The 21,727-nt window shown below is 42.4% G+C and overlaps 1 protein-coding gene across 1 annotated transcript in view; it reads right to left on the minus strand.

The window, feature by feature from the left end:
- Positions 1–21,276, minus strand: part of TMED4 (transmembrane p24 trafficking protein 4) — a 48,642-nt gene extending 27,366 nt beyond the window's left edge. The window contains exon 1 of the mRNA XM_069214264.1: positions 21,095–21,276. Coding sequence (XP_069070365.1) covers positions 21,095–21,248 — 154 coding nt within the window. The 5' untranslated portion in view covers positions 21,249–21,276. The remainder of the gene's footprint in view (positions 1–21,094) is intronic.
- Between the last annotated feature and the right edge of the window lie 451 nt (positions 21,277–21,727).

A 21,727-nucleotide genomic window follows, 5' to 3' on the forward strand; every position in this document is an offset into this window, starting at 1 on the left:
ACATAAGATAAATAAGGGGGTAAGAAATATCAGCTCGGGACTTGGAAATACTAAATAGCATAGCACCTTAGTTATGTTTTTATGTAAAAAGATCGGAAAACAAAGTTTTTGAAACTAGTTTCTACCTACTCCTTTAATGGGACTGGCACAGGAAGAACAGCAATGACAAAGTTTTAGCACTTGTGCCTGGAGGAAATGGAGGCAGGCAGGTGCCATGCAAAGGTATTCCAGCGTCTCTTCCATCACTCACCTCGATTAAGGTTCCAGAACAGTCAGGCCGGCTGCCTGCCATTCCAGATGATGTCCCCCGCTTTGATTATCAAAGCATATAATATTTTGGAGCAGCACACTAGCTAACCTCGGTCTCAACTGAAAGACTTTTGTGGAACCGGAAACAGGTTCTAGTCCCAGCTTCCTAACTGCCAAATTGTGTAATCTTGGGCAAGTCAGTTCTCCATCCATAAAGTCTATACCATAATCCCGTTTGGATAATAATTGTGATCTTGGAAGACATGACATGTCACATCTATGTTCTGAGATCCAAATTTGCATGCTTGGAAGGGGAGAAGCTCATACAAGGGTTACCTTTGGTAGAAAACAATTTCACATGTGTTCATGCTTATTTTCTGATGACTGCTTTTCCATACCTTCTCTCTCTTTTACAGGTGGTGTTCAGGATTGGCTCGAATTGTTTTTTGCAGCTCTACTTACACTAACATTTTGATGCTTAAATCACTGCACCTACACCTCCCATATAGGGGGGCCATTTTTGCTGCTTCTAATGGTAACCTCAGGCCCTCTGCAGATGGAGCCTGTGTGGTTCCATACAAAGGAACTAGAAAATCCTTTGTGGCCTAAGAGCTGGTGAAATGGCTTGGGGTAGTATTTACATGCAAGTTTAGAAATAAAATACAGACATTCAACATGCATAACATATAAAATCTTCACGTGTGCAGGTGGCCTTACTATGAAAGTGGCAGCCACCTACTTTGCTGTGCCACCTGAACCAGCCCTGCTGCTATTCATGTGGCTCAACTGTGGAAAGTTCTGATTAAAGTTCAATCCAGATGCACAAAAACTGTTTTTCGGAGGAGGGGTGGGCGGAGGAATTGCGTAAACGTAAAGCCTCTCCATTCCCGTATGGGTACCTTATGGCTAGGTTGCACAACAAAATTGGTCAATGGTGTTTTGAGATGTGCAATCTCATGATTTTTTCTTTTGTCTTTAGATTTATGGTGTCTGTTAACAATGTGCTTGTAATTGTTGCCAGGAGTTTGAAAAAGCTGTGGCACAGGTGGGAAGAGTGTAGAAAGATAGTTGAGGTTGGAGAAAGGAGTTTACTGGAAAGAGTCAGCCATAAGACATTGGCTGGTCTCTGGATAGAAACTCCAGCAGAGAGGACTACATTAAGGCACTGTACAGAGCAGCAAGGATGCCAGTGGGAAGAGTTTAGCCCCTTCTGTGCCGAGGACGTAGTGGTTACGTCCTTCGGCACAGTGCTGCTGTGCCGAGGACGTAACCACTACGTCCTCGGCACACAGCCCAGAGGGAGCACTTTCGCTCCCTCTGTGTGCTTCCCCCCAGCCCCCCAAAGTCAGGGATGGAAGGGGAAGCCCTTCCCCTTCGACCCCCTCATCCCCCCTGTGACGTCAGCGTGCGAGCTGATTAGTCACAGGGTCTCCCCCATCGCGCTGGAAGCTCAGCATTTCTCTTTCAATCACGTGGTTTTTGAAACCCCACTAGACACCAGGGAATTTTTTTGGGGGAAATTGACAATAGGGAGCGACCCCTTGGGCAAGGGTCACTCCCAGGGGGGGCATTTTTTTGGGAAGGCCTTTTCTGCCCCCCGGGGGCAGAAACCTCTAGGCACCAGGGATCATTTTTTTTTTCTTCTTTTTTTTGGTTTTGTTTTAGGTGGGGAGCGACCCCTTAGGCAAGGGTCACTCCCCTAGGGGGCAAATTATATTTAGGCTATTTCTGCCCCCCTTGGGGGCAGATTGGCCTATTTTGATGAGGCCAATCTGCCCCCAAGGGGGGCATAAACCACTAGGCACCAGGGAGTTTTTTTTTTACATGAATTTCACGCAAGGGGAGCGACCCCTTAGGCAAGGGTCGCTCTCTGGGGGGGGTGGGGAATTATTTTAGGCCATTTCTGCCCCCCTGGTGGGTAGATCAGCCTATTTTGATTAGGCTGATCTGCCCCCAAGGGGGGCAGAAACCACTAGGCACCAGGGATTTTTTGTTTTACAGATGGGGAGCGACCCCTTGGACAAGGGTCGCTCCCCTGGAGGGGCAAATTGTATTTAGGCCATTTCTGCCCGCTTTGGGGGGGTGGGGGGGTTTGGGGGGCAAATTTATTTTAAGCCATTTCTGTTATTAGGCCGATCTGCCCCCAGGGGGAGGGGCGGGGGGCAGAAACCTCTCCTCAACACCTTATCTTGTGCCCTTTTTGGAAATACAAAGGTTTTCTTGATAGCTATTTCTCACTCTTTATATTTCAGCAAATTAATTGCTGTATACCCAGTATAGAATGAAAACGCACTGCAGGGTGCAGCTCATTTATTGGCTCTGGGTACCTAAGGTTCTTGATGAACCTACAAGCCCTATATATCCCCGCAACAAGAGGAGTCCAGCAGACGTAACGGTATATTGCTTTCGAAAATCTGACACTGCAGGAAAAAGTTAGAGTAAAACGTAGAGAAAAATTGATTTCAATATTTTTCTTTTTCAGTTGTTGTTTTCTGTAGGAAACCCTTGTAGGATCTACACAAATTACCCCTTGCTGAATTCAGAATTTTGTCTACTTTTCAGAAATGTTGCGGTTTCTGGGATCCAGCATTGGTTTCATGCCCATTTCTGTCACTGACTGGAAGAAGGCTGAAAACACACAAAATCGTAAAAATGGGGTATGTCCCAGTAAAATGCCAAAATTGTGTTGAAAAATTGGGTTTTCTGATTCAAGTCTGCCTGTTCCTGAAAGCTGGGAAGCTGGTGATTTTAGCACCGCAAACCCTTTGTTGATGCCATTTTCAGGGGAAAAAAAACACAAGCCTTCTTCTGCAGCCCCTTTTTCCCATTTAAAAAAAAAAAAAAACACGAAATTCACTGTATTTTGGCTAATTTCTTGGCCTCCTTCTGGGGAACCCACAAAGTCTGGGTACCTCTAGAATCCCTAGGATGTTGGGAAAAAAAGGACGCAAATTTGACTTGGCTAGCTTATGTGGACTAAAAGTTATGAGGGCCTAAGTGCGAACTGCCCCAAATAACCAAAAAAAAGGTTCGGCACAGGAGGGGGAAAAGGCCTGGCAGCGAAGGGGTTAGCAGAAACCGGACTTAGGGGGTTATTACAACTTTGGAGGAGGTGTCAATCCGTCCCAAAAGTGACGGTAAAGTGATGGATATACCACCAGACGTACTACGAGTCCATTATATCCTATGGAACTCGTAATTCGGCTGGTGGTATATCCGTCACTTTTGGGACGGATTAACACCTCCTCCAAAGTTGTAATAACCCCCTTAGTGTTGAAATACCATTTAGATTAAGGATGCACGTCTGAGGACTTTCTTCCACGCTTTTTGTGGCTGTTTCCAACAGGCGCAAAGATTCCCTTCCCACGTAGTTCATTCTGCCAGCATTTGACACAACCAAGAGGTAGACCACAAGACAAATATTCAGAATTGAACTAGTCTACTGACTAGCAATAAAGTGGTTGATATTTTAACAAAAAGAAATAAAATGGCTGTTGAAAAGTATAAATCTTTTCCCTTCCTTAGCAGCTTCTAAGTTGGCATATGTGGAAGTTACTGCACCTTTTCACATCTTTTATATGATGTACACAGCAGCATGTTTTTTTTCCAGATACCAATAAGTGGCAGTATTTCAAAGCACCCTTATCCTGCCCTTCTCACATGCGTAAAAAACAAGCCAGATGGCATAGTATTAGAATTCATATTTGCACTTTAACGCAATCATTGTAAATAAAAACAGGTGACCTCCCGAAGGCCCCACTTAACATGCACTGCGCTGCACTGACTGAAATGTTCGAACTGTACCCGAGACAGTAAAAGGGCATGACTGCAGCCCAATTTTACTAACCAAACACATGACAAAAGGGTGGGGTCGAACATTAGAAGGAAAAGAAGCCGAGACTGCTCTTTTACCTACTAGAGTGCCAGTCAAGTCAATGTGTCTCATTAACAGGCTGATTATGGGCAAGGCTACGGTAGTTCGAGAAAAAAAAAAACTCGCATTATTGTCGGCAAAAATAAAATCATGTTGAAAGAATGCAGTAAGCAAGTCAGCAACTAGTTGAAATATACGGCCACATCCTGCAAATCAACGAACTTCAAAGGAGGGCTTGGGTGGTGGGAGTGATGGGCAAGCCACAAAGTGCAATGCGACGCAGGAACTAAACCAGTTTGTACTCTATGAAACTTCAAAACCGCATGGCCGCCATGGAGACACAAAATAAACCGTGTGACGAACCTGGTAGCCATGCAAAGCGCTCCAATACTGCCAATCGAGTTTGCGCTGTATGAAACTTGTAAGCGCCATGTACATCCTCAGCATGAGCACGAAGTAGAGAGACAAAATTGAAAAAAAGTAGTTCGCCCACAGTAAAACATATCAGCAATCATGTAATGATCCATGTAACATAGTAGGTCCCCAAGATGGTAACAAAAACGCCACAAGATGGGACAAACAAAGCATTAACCAACAACATCCAGGGATTTTTGAAAGGCAAGCCCACAAACGAATGAAAGTGATGGGCGTGACATGGGAGTGGCTAAAGACCACAGATAGGTAACACGCTGGTGCTACACTCGACCTAAAAAAACAGTAGCTGCCTTGAAATAGCTTTGCAATTAATGGTGTGCTGACATGCAAAGGATGCAGGTATTCCTTCAAACTCCAAAACAAAGAATGTGTGGCTGATAGTCAATGCCTCTCCAAACGAAATGGAAAACGACATCTTAATAGCATGTCTTATGAGCAGGTCAGCTGGAATTATGTGATTCTGCTACCACAGCATTTTTTGCACAAGTATGGATTTGCCACGCAATCCTCATCTGCTGCATAATCTGTAGATTAACAAATAACATTTTAAGATCAATTAGATTATAAATTACTTAAAAAAAGGGGGACGCATGTTCCTGCCCATCAGAAGTACCTTCTCAATCGTTGACTTTCAGTTGCTTTACTAAAATGTTAAACTGGAGAACTATTGCCCCAGACAGTGTTACCATTTCTACAAATGACAAAATAATGGAGTAATACCATCACAAAATGTACCATATTATTTGGGCCTCACCACTGCATAATTCCAATGGACCTTTGTCACTGTTGAATTGGAACAATTAGTGAGCAAAGTGGTGTTTTCATTATACAATGCTATTGCGTTGGTAAGCTATTAAAGATGGTATCGGAGCTGCTTTGGACACATCCATGCTTAGTTTGACAGCAGAACAATATTTCACAAGCATTACTGTTGCCAAACACTAGTTTTAAGAAACAGAGACAGTGATACAACGCATACACAAGCGGAGTGATGATGTAATGCCTCCACATAGAAACCATCTGGGTGAAAAAACACACAAGTCATACATCAATGCAAATTCTACATCTGTCTTACATTACACTCTGAGAAACTGAATACAGGCAGGGAAAATGTAGACTGCCCTCCACACACAAGGGAAAGCTCACTGCTATCTAGGTTGGTTTTGAATTTGGAAAACAAACTCCTGCTTTGAAAGTTTTTCTCAGTTTGCTGAGTGGATGCTATAAAAATGATGACCGCTCAGCAAGCCTGCGGGGTTCTGAAAAGGGCCATTGTGGGTGCTGTCTTCATTGCATAGAAGTCCAAGCCAGGATGTAGGGATCCCCAAATACAGAAGATGCTCCTCTGCCTGAGTGGCAGAAGTTATAAGTTTATCCCCCTGGCAGATATGCAGACAGTCTATCAGCTTCTAAATGTCTCCCGACGTGTCATCTACAAGGTTATAGTGGACAAGGCATTTGACATACCATGCAAGTATCTATGCGTGGACTTGATTCTCTATTTAGCTATGCTTTATGATGTCATCATAGTGCAAGAGCAAAGACAGAGCTACGGACTAAAGAAAAAATGGACAGAACAGATGGGCCCAGTCACTCTTTATACATCCATATGCCACTCCTCTGTTTAGAATATGTAATTGTATCATTAGGGATAAGGCAGAGTAGATTTATTACGGGCTTTGAGGATACCGCGAGTCTATGTAGGTTTGGTGATCCCAGACTAACACTAATATTGTATTGTTGTATTTATCATGTTCTCTTACTCACCACTTTGGTTCATCCATTCCTCTTTAATAATTTCACTTTAGACATCACGGAATGTTCACATGTATTTTCAGACCCTTTCCACTTCTCTTAGTAAAAATTAATCTGTGCAACTGCACCTTCACACATGGGTATCTCTTCTTGTTACAATTCTCTGCTGACAGTGCCTTTGGGTGTGGTAGTACAGCAAAGTTCTCCTTTTAAAATCTTGGGTACCCACCCTTAGGTGTTTATTGATCTATATTATTTAACAATTTTTATTCTCATCCTTAAACTTACCACATTTCATCTTCAACAGCCTTGAGAAAGCCCTGGTGGACACACCCTAGAGGGCGAAACACGTGTTGGCTGAGCACTTTATGTTCTACGCGTCATCTATTATATTACACAATATGCTGAAATTAAAACATCTTTACAAACCACATGCTGGACTAATGTCTCAGGAATCTTTCTCACAAAATTAAGGAACATCATATGCTTACAGAATAATGTACATTTAGATACTTCCTATGGCAATCAGATGCCTATAAATTAATACAAATAAGTGGGCACTCTCCTTTCACCAATAAGACTAATATGTTGCAAACTACGAACATGTATGGATCTCATCACAGCCTAAGCTCCAAGACAGATAAGGAAACTAAGAGCATGATTCCCAGTTATGTGGAATTTGGGTGATAATTAGTGCACCCAATATTTACTGCTACTCTGTGTAGGTATTTAACCTCTCCTGCATTCCCCCATCTCAGAATGAAGCCTGGCGTGGATTACTGATGGATCTGTTCATAGTTTTCCTAGTGAAATCTGTCAGGAGAAAATTAAAGAGTGTGGGATTGGTGCACAACTGAAAACCCCAACATGTTTGCAAACATTCATTTGTGCGTGGATCAGAATTTAAAAAAACAACTCTGAATCAGGGTCTAAGTAAAGTCTGTATACTTATAGAAGGCAGGTATAGTTTATATCAATATAAATTTGCCTTCCTCAGTATTGCCATTATGATGGATTCACAGTGCTGTAAGGTCAGTTAATTATGTATTATTCTGCAGTTTATATTGTGCTTCACAATTCTAACAAGTCGTCAAAGCACATTTGTGGAGTGGTAGCACTCTATTCCTCGGAGTGCTATAGACGGAACAGAGTATGTTTTTCATTCAGCCTATACACAAAGTTTTTCTAATGCCATGTGTCAGGACCAGAGTTATGCTTTTAGCATGTTTTGTTGCTACGACTAAGCATGAGTTTTAAGAGAAAACGAGTGAGAGATAAGTTGATTAAGCAGTAGATTTTAACAGAAGGACAGAAGTGTGAGAGTCCAATCTGGCCTATGTAAGAAGTACTCTGATGTCTGGATATTGCTAAAACTGTGTGATAAAGAAGCGTCTAGCTGCTGCTCACTCATGGGGGTAGGTAAAATGCGCAAAGGCTGGCGCCAGTACTCGTTATCTATAGGGTGGTGTGCAAATACACAGTTTGAAGCATATAATGAAGCGAGCTACCCTTAGTTGGTGCAAACTCAGGGGTTCAGGCAGTTATGAGGCCCAAGAATGCATCCAACCAAACTCAAAACAGCAACAGTGGAAGAAAATGTCATATGAACATCACAGGACAACATGGACCACAGCACCCACAATACACGATGATTTAGCCAACAAGTACCTGCATACAGAAAATAAACCATTTTAGAGGAATGGGGCATTAACTAGAATCATTGATAGAACCTGATAACGGAATATAATCTTAATTTCATACAGTTTCTGTTTAAATAATGCCTGATGTTATCAGTTTGCAGTAAGAAAACACAAGCATTTACAATGCAATAGGGTGCCCATTTGCTCGAGTTAGAGCTATTGGTGTTGTAAATGCATACATGGACTTTTCTTGTCTCATAAATTGGTCAACCCTGATGCATAATTTGGCCCTCTCTTCCACATAATTCTAGCTGTCCTGCATTTAACTAAAGCACTTCCATTTACCTTCTTCCTCTATCTGCTATTGTACTCAAATCAGCTCAAACTCCATGAAAGAACTCGTATGGAGTATATTGCCATTTCCAAGTTTACTTTGAATCTTCATTTGTACAAAAAGCTCACATTTACTGCACGATGCAAATCTAAAAAAACAAGACTGATAGACACACAACTGCACACATACCGCTTATTAAAATACAGAAAGGTGGCAAGGATTAGGTGCTGTACCAAACCAGTTCCGTTCCAAAGTAAAGTGATGCCCCTCGATAAAATGCATAGCAATGTGGGTTGGAAAGAAAAGTGTTTTAAACCTACAATACCAAACTGAGTAGGGAAAACGAGTTATAAAAAAAAAATATATATATATATATATATATATATATATATATATATATATATATATATTTTTTTTTTTTTTAAACTCCGACAAGGCCAGTCCCGACAAAAGAATATCGAAAAAACTATCCCTGGGGATTGGTTAAAAACTAAATGTGGGGGCGGTGACACACATCACTGCAAACTGGATCCCAGAAGAGAAGATGAAGCAGCTGTTCATGGCACTCCAGTGGGGCACTCATGCCCACAATATTTTCACCTTGTGGCTCTGCATGGATGCCCAATTTTGTCTGTAACTTTGGGCAGAGGTCCAAGGCAACAGCACAGCGACTAAAAGTTGCCTACACTGAATTCAGGGTTTAAGGCTCAACGGGAAGAGGAAGAGATGTGGACAGAGCTGTCAAACGTGAAATCAGGGAAACAGGTCCAGGTTTTAAGTCCAGGTCCCTGCTCAACATCCTATAATTCTGGGCAAATCACTTATCATTTCTGTGTTTAAAAACAAAAAATATGAATATGACCTTACTTAATGTAATTTGGTGCCCATGTAAAGCGCTCTAACATCCTTGGACCAAGTTTGCTCTATAAAAAAAAACTGCAGAATAATTTAAAACGCAAAGAAGGAAATACAGATAATGGGGAAGTTAGAAGTTGCCCAATAAAAAATAAAAATAAAAAACTAATGTCTACGGAGGCACAACTCTCCTCTTGCCTAGACAGCCAGCCAGCTCTTCCAGTGCAGAGGTCAAGTGGCTTGCAGCGAGCAGCAGATGCAGCTTCGCCGGGCAAAACAGAAGCAGCAGCAAGCAGCAGCAAGCAGAGCTCGCCCGGACCTGCTGCCCATTCCTAGCACAGGCGTTCATTGCCTATTCCGAGCCCGGCAGTTCAGTGGGTTATGCCAACTACCCAGACACCAACATGGCAAATGGGGGAAGACTGAGCTGCATAGACAAAAAACGCAGACTCCACAAGCGCTTCAAGTTAAAGCAAAGTACACCCCAAAGCTGTACCTGAGAAAGACCAAGGTTACATACTACATTCCACCACCCAGCACTAGACACTTAAAAGATAAAGCCATAAAGACAGACACCCAACCCCCAAAGCTGCACACAAACCACAGGGGATGGCAGGATGATGCAGTGCGGCGCAAGAATACTCGTGACAACAGCGATGTGGCATAACATACAGAGCTGCAGACTTTGGGACAAGTGAACCAGGTTAGAGTCTGGCGTCGGCTACATTGAAGAAGAAGAAGAAGAAGAAGAAAAAAAAAAAAGGGAAAATATGACAATCTAAAAATAAACTCAGTAACAAATAAAATTAAATAAACAATGGCAATCAAAAGAGAGATAGGTAGTGTGGCCGTGTGGAAGTCCATGAAGCAACAGGGGGAAGCATTAACAACGGTACTGAGGCAAAAACAAACAACATACGGGCATGCATAGTGAAGCAGAAAGGCCAAAGAAAAAAAAAAATAGTGCGCCACTTTAAGGTGTGTGGCCGATCCTGCAATCATCCATGTAACAGGGTCAGTCTGGAAGGCGGTAACAAAGTAGCCTCAAGGTAGGAGAAACGTGAAGCATTTGCCAATTAAATCAAGGGAATTTTAAAAGGCAGGCCAAGGAACATATGAAAATGATGGGCGTGAGATGGGTGTGGTTAAAGCCCACAGATGTAGACTACAACATGTTGAAGACAGAACTTGCACACTGCCTAGGTCGACCTATATAAAAAAAAGAAATACAAAAAAACATTGTTTCAGGCATATCTGCGCTTGGGGGGGGGGGGGGGGGGTCTCAATAGTTGGGAACGTGATATACAAATGACAATATGTATCAATATAACATCACTGTATCTTTTACATTCAAATGAATTCACGCATGCTCAGTCTTTTGTTGAGGTTAAAGAGTGGTGAAGTACACCTACGGTACATCTTCTAAGTTGGCTTATTAGGTAGAGAGTGCGATACCATGAGAAACTATGAAAAACAAAGCATTCTCTACCTGTAAATGGCTTTTAGGTGACCTCAGCGGTTGAAGTGGACACGATCTATTGGAAGTGTAATTCCCAATCCTTTTTAATTTTACAATAAATTCCTGTGCTTTTTGTTAAAAAAACAAATGTTCCAGAACAGACAATGTTGACCTTACTTTGCCTCTGGCTGAACCAGAAAAAGGGGGTTTGGGTGAGGGAGGAGGGAATCCCCTATTCTCAGAGGTGGACAAATCACTGAACGGTGGAGCCACATGTTTGGCTTAGGCTCAGCTCTAAGTCCTCTTGGATCCTAAAGCCCAAAGCAGCCCAAGCTTCCATGTGGCTTCTACCCGTCAACCATGATGTAATTGCATGCACAAAGAATACAATAATAGTGACCTCTGATGTAAGAAAGAAGCCAGTAAGAGATGCCCAACTAGTGCCTGGCGTGCAAAATGTGAAACTGGAATGACCTGGGCTCCCCTACCTGACAAAATTGTGCAATTCCAGTGTATAAAGTTGGATTCTGGTTGCAGTAACCCACCCCCAATTTTTGCCTGTTTTTTGATGCAATTTTGACTGAAGTGCACTGGGGTCCTGCTAACTAAGTCCCCAGTTTCAGTGTTCCTTCCACAAAACAAGACACCTGGACACTTGGTCTCCAAGTGACCAGGTCCTTTAGCACCTTTTGTAAGTGGTACCTCTAGTACTTGGGGCCTAGGTAATGCAGAGGGTCCCTAAGAGCTGCAGCACAACTTATGCCTCTCTCTGGGACCCAGCATTAACCTAATGCAATACTGTCATTAAAGGCTGCATGACAAGGTGCTCCCTAAAAGTGAAAACACAACATGGCACGCAGCCTGTGTGCCATGTCCCCTAAACACTGCATGTAATATGTGTAAGTCACCTCTACAGCAAGCCTCACAGCCCTACTGCAGGGTGTATTATATTACATGTGTAAGCATATCTGCAAGATCAGATATGCCCCATCTCTATGTTGATTCTTAGACATAGTAAGTGACCAGGGAAGCCATTTTAAGTACATGTGCTGGACATTTGTCAATATCAGTTCCCCAGCTACATGATGGCTTCACTGAAAATACGGATGTTTGGTATCTAACATCTTGTATTAATAAACCCTGAATGACTCCAGTGATGGATTTATTAATACATGCATTCAGAGGGCACAGTAGAGGTCCACCCCCTGAAAAACTCCCAACTGCTGGCGAGTTCAATGACTAATTCTAACCAGTCTGCCACCAATAGACCAGAATGTGGCCATCAAGGGTGAGAGCCTTTGCTCTCTAGAGGTAAAAAAACAAAGCCTGCTCAGGCAGTGGTTTTACATCCCTCATCCATTTACAGGATGACCTGCGTACCAAGGCAAGGTGCTTCAAACAAGCCCACCTCCTTTGGTATGCAGAACTGGCCTTCCTCACAGGAGGGTGGCAACCCCCCCACCCCAGGGGGCATCTGCCACCTGGACAGGCAGAAAAATTTGCTGTGCAGGAGGAGTGCCAGACTGACTGAGTTTCCAGACTGGACACACCCCTAGGTGACCAGCCTGAAATGGCAAACCCTAGGAAATTCTGCCATGTGTGTGGTGGAATTTAGGAACTCTGGACAGGGTGAAGCCCACTCACCACAGGAAGTGTTCATCTAGGGGGTGTAGTGAACCCCAGGGTAAGTAGCCCATTGGCTACTAACCTTCACTCCCATTAACACCTTCCAAATTGAGTATTTAGGGGAGCCCCTGATACCAGGGCTTCAGATCTTTGCTGGACACAAAAGAAGGCGAGGACAAGAAGCCTGCTGAACCTGAGAACCAAGGAGCACAATGGACTTGCAGCCAACCCAGTTCGCCTGCCTGCTGCACCGCACCCTTGAGGAGCGACTGACCTGCCCTGCCGCTGCAGTCTCCAAGAATCCTGGAGAGCTGCCAGTGCTGCGCAAATCACCAAGAAGAACTCTCTTGAAGTAGAGGAGCTGCTTCCCTGCAACTGCAGGCAACCAAAGAAAAACTGTGAGGACTTGGACTGCCGAAAATCCGACACCGGACATCACCACTGCACCCAAGCTGAAGTAGGCCAATGGGGTCAGTGTGGTTCCCCAGGCCCTCCAGAGATAAAGCCAACCTTGAGTGCACCCACTGTGGACTTCCCGACAGTGTCTGCAGCCTGTTTCTACCAACCCCCCTGCAACCGCAAAACAAAAACATGATGCCTCAGAACACCTCTGCACCCATCAGCCTGGTGAAACCTGTGCCCAATTATTGGCTTGGTGGTACTGGACCCTCAATCCACACCTGCAGACTGTTTCTGTGCACCGCCCCCTTGCAACAGTGAGTAACTCCAGCATCAGACCAGATGCCAGAAGACACCAGTGCACCCGAGCCCCACAGCCTGAGGAGAAATCGACCAAAAGGGGGCCTCACGTGCCAGAGGATCTCAAAGGTCGAACCCCCTGACCTTCCAGTCTCAGCAACTTCCCAACTGGCCAATTTCCCATTGAAGTGAATGGGACACCAGATACCATAGCACACACCTCTGCACCCGGACACCCCAAAGCCTCCCCAGGTGACCTGCTGATGGGGCCTCGAACCCTGCACCATACTCACCTTAAGTCCTGGAGAACAGTCCTGTAAGTCACTCTGAAATGTCTGAATGTAGTAAATGTATTCCCCCATAGGATAACATTACTGAACCCAAAAATGTGTCAACTTTTAAAAATTGTAAAAATTCCTCTCTCGAAAAGTACCCTCCTGATTCTGGTAATCTTGGTATCTAAATTTATATAAAAGTATGTGTTATTTTTATAAATTGGTGTTTGACGTCTTTACTGAGTGTGTTTCTCACTTATCACAGAGCTCAAAAAATCCACTCGCATTGGCGAGCTGACACTGAAAAGGTGTTCTGTTCAGTTGAAAAGTGGAGAGGCAATAAAAGATGCCTCTAAATCTTGTTCTTATGTCACATTTGCTCTGGGTTCACAGACAGAGGTCAAAAGTCAATTTTCCTTACAATTAATTTTTCTTCTGACTGCAGAGTTCGCAGGATTTTGTATGGTGAACTGTGTGACCTGCTGCTTAGAATGTAAAATAAAAGGATATAGGGTGTCAGGTTTTTACTAACACACCACAGTTGAATGACTAAGTCAACTGTACAAACATTTCAAAATATATTTCAGTGGTTGTGAAAGCCCCTTTTTGTATGTGTGTGATGAAAATATATTTTAATAGGATGAAAACAAATCAGAATACTTTACACGTTGATGTGCAAAGGATATGTTTTCTGAAACCCAGTTTTCACAGATTATTAATATACTATATGGTTTTATCAGTAAAGCTGCAAGTTAGTGGAGAAGTTTTTTTTAATTTCTTGGAAAGTTACTCTGGTATCTACACAATGTTACCACATCATGGTTTAGTAATATATTTATTAAAATTGAGTGTTTAAACAAACTGAGAAATACTCCTGCCCTGATGGCAATGCTGTTAGTAAACTAAAAGAAGTCCTAGGGTATGTGGGCTGTACCTCATGGGTATAATTGGGCTAGATTATTGTGATGCATGCAGCAAACTTTAGTTTACTTAATCAAACAAAAGAGTCTTTTTTGTACCACAGAAATATTGCTCACATACTTGAAGGGGCAATCATATGTGAGAATTAAGAAAAAGGCAACTCTGCAAACTATTTGCCTAGGATCACACAATTTGAGACCCATTTACGGATCAAATACATTACAGTTAGGTCGGGGAGATTATTTAAGTTACTCGACCTGCAGGTCTAGTAATATTTTTATGATTTTTCGAACCCTGTTTAGTATGAATGTGTGCCTTACATGCTTAGCACTACCCTCTGATATGCCTAACTGCTCAACCACACTACTCAAAAAGTTAGCATTTTGGATATCATTTGTGACACCTTTGGTGATTGCTTGGACTCTTTGCACAGTGTACCTCATTTTGGTCCACTATATAAAGAGCCAGCTCTTTACACCCAAGAAAATATTTTATTGTCTTTTTCACTATTATCACAAAGGGCACATTAAAATATCCGAGTTCAGGATGTGAACTGTACAAATATGGTGTATCTTTTTTAACAGGCTATAATGTTGCTCCACGCATTATAAGAATTTAGGCCACATATAGGGTACAAATCCCAACTAATTTGTCTCAATTTACTAGTGGCATTGTTGTCACAGCCGGGACTGGAGGACCTGAATGTTTCGGCGTTCATGTTTAAAGACTATCACTTTTAGTAAATGCCTCTCGATGCAGTGATATAATCTGATGTACTAAGGTAATACGCTTATGCAAAATATATTTATGATTTTCACATGCTATCTGTTGGTTAATTTACATACCAAATATTGTCAAAGCTCTGTTCATGCACGGGCTCTTACAGCCAGGCAAGACAGACTTTTGGCTCTGCTTTCCCTGTTAATTTGTTGGCTTGCCCACCTCTAGTTAAGGGATAGAGAGAGAGAAAAAGAAACAGGACTTCTCACCACCTCTTTCCAGTCTCTCGGATATGGAAATAGAGAGCCCAGGAGAGACCAGGCTGAAGCAACACCACAATGAGTGTCAAAGATTAGAACTTGCACATCCAGTACTTAGCACCTATGGAAAAGAGTGTGCAAAAGGATATATATGCATGTAGTTTGCGACAGATCTCTGGGATCCAAGCCTAACATCCAATTAATACCATAATAATTTGCCGTGGAAAAAAGGATGAGAAATGTGAATATGTGCAATTGATTAATCAGTAAATCATATGGCTTCTTGGGTACCAGTAGAGGACTTTCACTGACAGTCATTTGTGCTTCCAAGTGACATTTGTTTCGTTTTTGAGCAATACTGTAAGGGTGTAATAAGCAGAGTTCTGAAGTACGTAATTCTATTCTAAAAGAAACTTTAAAAAAAGGTTCATGTTAGGTATAGTCTGACTGCATTACTAAAAATATATTTTTAACACTTTCTTAATCTTAAATAATAAATGTCTGCACATTTTGTGGCAGCCTTTTTTTCACTGTATGTAATACAATTTTTAAAATAGTATCTTTCGTATTCACAGTGCTTTCAGTAGGGGGCTGGGACTTTGTAGCACTACAAACAGATCTATTGCTATTCTCCTGTGCATCTATCAGGATTCAGTTACGTGACTTTCTACTTTCACACACAGATATATAATGATCAAATTAACCAACTGAGCTTTCATAACATGGAAGAATCCGTTACTCACCAATTACTTTAACTTGTTTTCATTTTAGCGCTAGTATTAGCCAAGACATTTTGTTGGTAATGAAAATAAATAAAGTACACATACTTACAGAGGCTGTTGATCAGTCTTCCTTATCATTCGGTCTGCTGGAGTGCCATTCACATTTTGCTTTTGTCCACCACTACAAGAATGGGGCACAGGGTCATCCCACTTCAGCCACTAGCTTACGTGACTGGGTGATGACATTCTGCTTTTGCACAATGTGCAGGTCCACACAGTAGTTAGTAGTCCACTTCAGTGACTACTGGTGCAATGTGTGATTTTACTTAAAGAATATACATTTTGGTTTCTAGACAATTCTTGTTTTCATACAATGTGTGCCTCATTCACATAAAAACATTTACAAAAAAAAATAAGTGTCACAAAACCAAAAGGTCAGCAGCCAATGCCAGACCTATTGGTTTTACGAACGACTGTTCATTTAAAAGGTGTGTTATATTTTATATGCATTTACCCGAGTGTGAAAGGCCAACAAAATCGCTGCAGAATATTTTGTTATTTTTAGTAATTTCTCAGGCTTTGCCATCAAACTCCCAGGCCTTGCACTCAGTATAACAATTCTCGTATGTTTTTAATACACTTCAAACTCTGTATGAACACCAAAATAATTTGTAAGTGGTGGTCTCCAAGGCTACACTTCCAAAGCAGCCCAAAACACATCAGCAAAAGAATAGTGTGTCCTGGAAGATGCAGCAGCCAGAGATGAAATACACGAGAAGGGATTTGAAGGTGGTATGTGAAGCCCGTTTAGCCCAATAGGGATTGTGCATCCGGTACACAGCATCAGACAGTCACTTATGTTAAAGATTAAGACAAATGTTGACTGCATAGTGAGTTCTGGAAAACTGGGGGGGGAAAAAACACTAATCCGGATTTTGATCTAAATAAAACATAATCGGTCCTTCCACACAATGCAGAAAAAAAGATTGACCTGCACTGCCTGTCCAAAGCGCCATACGTGGCACAGTAGCAAAACCAGCCAGACCAGTTCTTTGACTCCAAACAATGCACAGAAACAACGTCATCAGAAAGGGAATTAGCAGGATATGTCTCTCCTGTCTCCAGCCTCCCCAATCATCATAAACAAATATTATTTTGGAGGTTTTCCACACATATTCCTGATGCTATGTACAGCTTTCCACTGCCACTTTTGGGCTAAGTTCGCACTATGTATATCTTATCTGTACACCCATAAAATCAACTCTAAAAGTGAGATTCAAGAATACTGTACAATGGTGTAAAGGGACACAAACAATATAATTCAACTAAAAACATAGACATGAAGTTACCTCATCACTTTCGAGGATCAAGCGTAAATTCTATGTAGTTATTTAGCTTGAGATTTTTATTACATCTCTTTAAGGTCATAACCTTGATCTCCGTCCTCCAACCTCCCTACAAGACTTAACTTTAAATGGTATAGCCCAGTTCCTGTGGTTTATCCCGGTCTCCTAAACTCCCCTGCACAGTATATTTGTTTGCCTAACTCTAACATACATCACACCCACAAGCAATATGTAAGTCTCCTCTCCACTACATGGTATATCCAAATCGAGTCTACCCCTCCCGTGGTATATGCCACTCTTCTCAAATTCAGAAAAAAGTGTATACTCTTTCCCCATAATATACACATCTTATGGTCCATAATTCAAATCTTATATCCCAGCTTGATATTGTGCCTCCTAAGGTCTTTGCTAAAGTGATGACTCCCTTGGTGGGGTTAATTCTTGATAGGGGCATTGAACTGTTGTCATACCTCGATAATTGGCTAATTTGTTCTAGGGCAGAGGAAGATGCCAGGAAGGTATGCACAGTGATAAAGTTGCATGGTCTCCTCTTGAATCATGAGAAATCAAATATGGAAAATTCACAGAACATACAGTTCAAAGGGGGGAGGGGAGTTCAATGCCAAGGAAAAAAAGATTCTTCTCCCACAAATGCAAATTCAAAGACTAAATTTGGACTTGACTAGACTGTTATCAAGTCAAACTGCTCCTGCCAATGAGTGATTAAGGACCCAGGGGTTGAATGCATCCACGATCATGATTCTTTCCTGGGTCAGGTTACACTTGTATCCACTGATATTTTTTTGCTATTGTTTTAGGACAAGGGTTAGAGAATTACGATCACCAGGAAGTTCCCAAAGATTTCCACATTTGTCAGGATATGCAGTAGTGGTGCTGGTAGGGGGAGGGGGATAGGAGGGATTACTGAGAGGATCCCTGGTGAAACAATGCCCATTACAGTAATTTCTACCGATTCTAATCTCATCGGCTTGGTGGGGTGGTGGTGGGGGGAGGAAGGGGGTCCTGGACCAGAGTTCAGGGTCACTGGTCTGTCTAGGAAAGGAGGGTGTTGTGCAACTGGAGGTTACTCAAAGCAGTATAATAGCTCTGCTCAGTTTTGCCCCATCAATAGAATATCATTTGGTGGAAATAAGATCAAACCAGATTGTAATGAGCTACATAAACGCTCAGGAGAGCTGCAAGTTTCAATCCTTGAACATAGTATTATGTGAAGTTTGTCAATGGGCACAATAGAATTTGACAGTCTTGAAGGCAGTTTATCTGCCCTGGAAAGTCAATTATGCAGCAGATCACCTCAGCAGGTTTTTTCCATCAATGTCAACATTCCCTTTAAGGAGTCAGACAGTCCATCTATTGGTCACCCAATGGTGGACCTGTTGCCTCAGAAGAAAATGTCCTCCTTCCCAGAATCTGCACAATTATGCCTCTCAAAGGCTTGGAGAATCAATGAAAGTCATTTGTTTGACCAAAAGACTTATGTATGCATTTTCCACAATTTCCCTAATTCGGAGCGTGTTGAAGAAGATTAAAGAGAAAAGGAGCGTTCTTGTGGAACTATCGCCCTGGGTACCAGTTCCTCCTGCAATTAATAGTCAGCTCTCCTTGAGAGATTCCTCTAGATCCTTATCCACTGAAGTTCGTCTTACTTTCCCAGCACTTTAGAGACGCAGACTGGCAGCCTGGATATTGAAAGGCAGAACCCAGAAGTCAGAAATTGCTGTCCAGAAGCAGCAAAATTAGTCCATCAGTACAGGTGTCCATCTACCATAAAATTCTATTTTGACACTGGCAATCCTTAAACAGATGTTGCAATAAGTGACAGAATTTAGGGGTGTTAGCCGAGCCAGTATTGGTTCTGGAGTTTTTGAAGGAAGGTTTTGTTGTGTTTGGCAGTCTCTACCTTACAAGCCCAATAGACAGCATGAAAGCTTTTAAAGAGCCAGAGCTTCAGAAAGTATCCTCTTTAGTGAGTAGAATGTTACTCTGTTTTCTTTTACAAGAGACCACTTTTCCATAGTCCTTTACCATTTGGGACCTTCCCATGGGCTTACGTAAATTTCAAAGACACTTTTTGAGATGCTGGAACCGGAACAACGTACGTTTCTGGCCATTTCATCTGTCAGAAGAGTGGGAGAAATGAGAAATTGTTGTCCTCAGAACGGTTTTTGAAGTTCTTTCTGGGGAAGATGGTTTATGTCCAAGACAACATTTTTTTTCCTAATTTGGTTACTGCTTTACATTGTTTAGAAGACTTGAGGCCCGATTTAGATCTTGACAGATGGAATACTCCGTCACAACGATGATGGATATCCCGTCTGCCGAAATCTAATTCCCATAGGAAACAAAAGGATTTAGATTTCGGCGGACAGGACATCCGTCACAAAGGTGACAGACTAACCCCTCCGCCAATATCTAAATCAGGCCCTTCGTTTTAAGGGCTTAATGTCTCTCTCCACGGTTGTAAGATGAAAGGTCTCTTCAATTACTGGATGTAAGAAGAGCCTTTTCTGTTTATTTGGAGAAAATGGGGAATTTCAAAAAGACATGTGCATTCTTTGTGAACTTTGGTTTAGCTGGTCAAGGTTAGAAGCTGTCAGCTACACCATTAAATTAATGGTTGAAATTAGCTATAGTTTCACCACGAGTCAAGAGGTGGGCACATTCCAGGAGTAGTTCAAGGTAAGTCTGTCAGAGGTATACAGTCTCTTGGGCAGCATTCAAGGGAGCTCCAATGCAGGAGATTTGTAGTGTGGCTATTTGGGTCTCACTCAACAGGCAAGAGTGATTCAGCAGCATTTGGAGCTTCAGTGTTGTTGAGATCGGTAGAAGATCATGAAATAAATGGTCAAATTTCTGTTGTTACATATATATTAAATAAGCATTTGCTGTGTTGAGCATATGTCCATGCTGAAGCCGCTTGATTAATGTGGTATCTGCTCAAGGTGTAAATAGTGTGGTGGGAGAAAGGTACGAAAATATAGATGCCAGTTACTTACCGGTAATCTTCATTACTTGCCCGTCACAGTCCACGTTTCCCATGCCTCCCCTTCCCTTTAAGAATGGATTTCGGCTCCACGTGGCTTGGTATAACAAGATTTAAGAGGGCGGTCTACGCATTTATATCATCTGACAGTAAGAATACTTGAGGACATGTTGGAGGGATGGGAAGCCATGTGGTTGAAAAATAAAACTGGTGATTCAGCTGGTGGGATGACCTATAGCTCAACTTGTAAAGACTGTGACAGGGATGAGGAGAACTCGGAGTAATGGAGAGTTATGGTAAGTAACCGTCCATCACACCTGATGGATCCCTAGTAAGGTACATCCGAACCTCAATTAGCCTATAATGTATTTTTGTACGTACCTGGCATACAACTATCCTAGTTCTAAAAAATACCAAGTCGCACTCAAAGCCCACCCTTCTGTAACAGGTTTGCAGTTGTGGTGCTAAGGTAGTGCCTGAGATCGGTTCACGTCTTTTCTTTCTGATCATCCTAGGTTATTTTCACTCTCCCATTGAAACTAACACCTACACACCCTAGCACAAGTGTGCCTTTTGGTCGACCACGTACTCTTATCACAACAGTCACTGTATGTTCAGGGTTTGTCCCAGATTGTTCATTGAGCCATCTTTATCTTTTACCATAGTGCGCCCTAATGTCACTCATTAAACATCATGACTTCGTACTTAACTACAAACTCCTCCCCAACATCGTATGCGCAAACGGGGCCTTCTTAAATTAGCAGTATAATACCGTGATCCCTCACCGAAAAATAACTCTAAGGGGTATGGAAAGAGTTATAAATCCAAAGCCAATAAAATACAATATAGTTTATGATCTAACCCGGTGCATATGAAGCGATTCATCCACAACCTAATCTACGCCCCGATCTCTACCTCACCTATGACCATGGTTTCGTCCGGGATTTCCTCTATAAAGCACCTCTTTTCGGTCTCCCCGATGTGGAAATAAAGGGCCCGGGAGACACCAAACTGAAGAAACAGCAAAAAGAGCGCTGAGGCCCAGAGCCGGCACATCCTGTACTTAGCAGCCATGGCAAAGACTTAACAAAGGAATGCGCATGCGTGCGACTAGTCACAAAATCTCTGCGATCCAAGCCTCGTCTTCGCCCTTCGACATGATGATTGGCCATGGAAGTGAAAAGGAAGCGAGTTAGACTTAAAACGAGGCTTGAAATGCACGTACTAAACGTCATACCACACGTATGCCTGTGGTGGGGACGCCAGGGTTATCAGAATGGAGTCTATAGTGCAAGGTCTAGCTTATGTTCTAAATGAAATGAAATGAAATGGATTGGGAGCGAGGCTTGAAACGCACTCGCTTTTTTGTGCTACCAGGAAACAAATGGAGAAAATGTTGTCACATTCCGATTGGTGGGATGAGACCGTGCCGCCTAGCGTTGACATATAGGCACGGAACTATTAAGCCGTCTGAAAAGCTGGAAACACTTTAAAAGTCAAGGCATGACATTTCATGACTTCCTTCCCCATCAATTTTAAAGAAACTATAACGA

This window comes from Pleurodeles waltl, chromosome 11 (assembly GCF_031143425.1).
Source record: "Pleurodeles waltl isolate 20211129_DDA chromosome 11, aPleWal1.hap1.20221129, whole genome shotgun sequence".
In the NCBI taxonomy this organism is placed as follows: Eukaryota; Metazoa; Chordata; class Amphibia; order Caudata; family Salamandridae; genus Pleurodeles; species Pleurodeles waltl.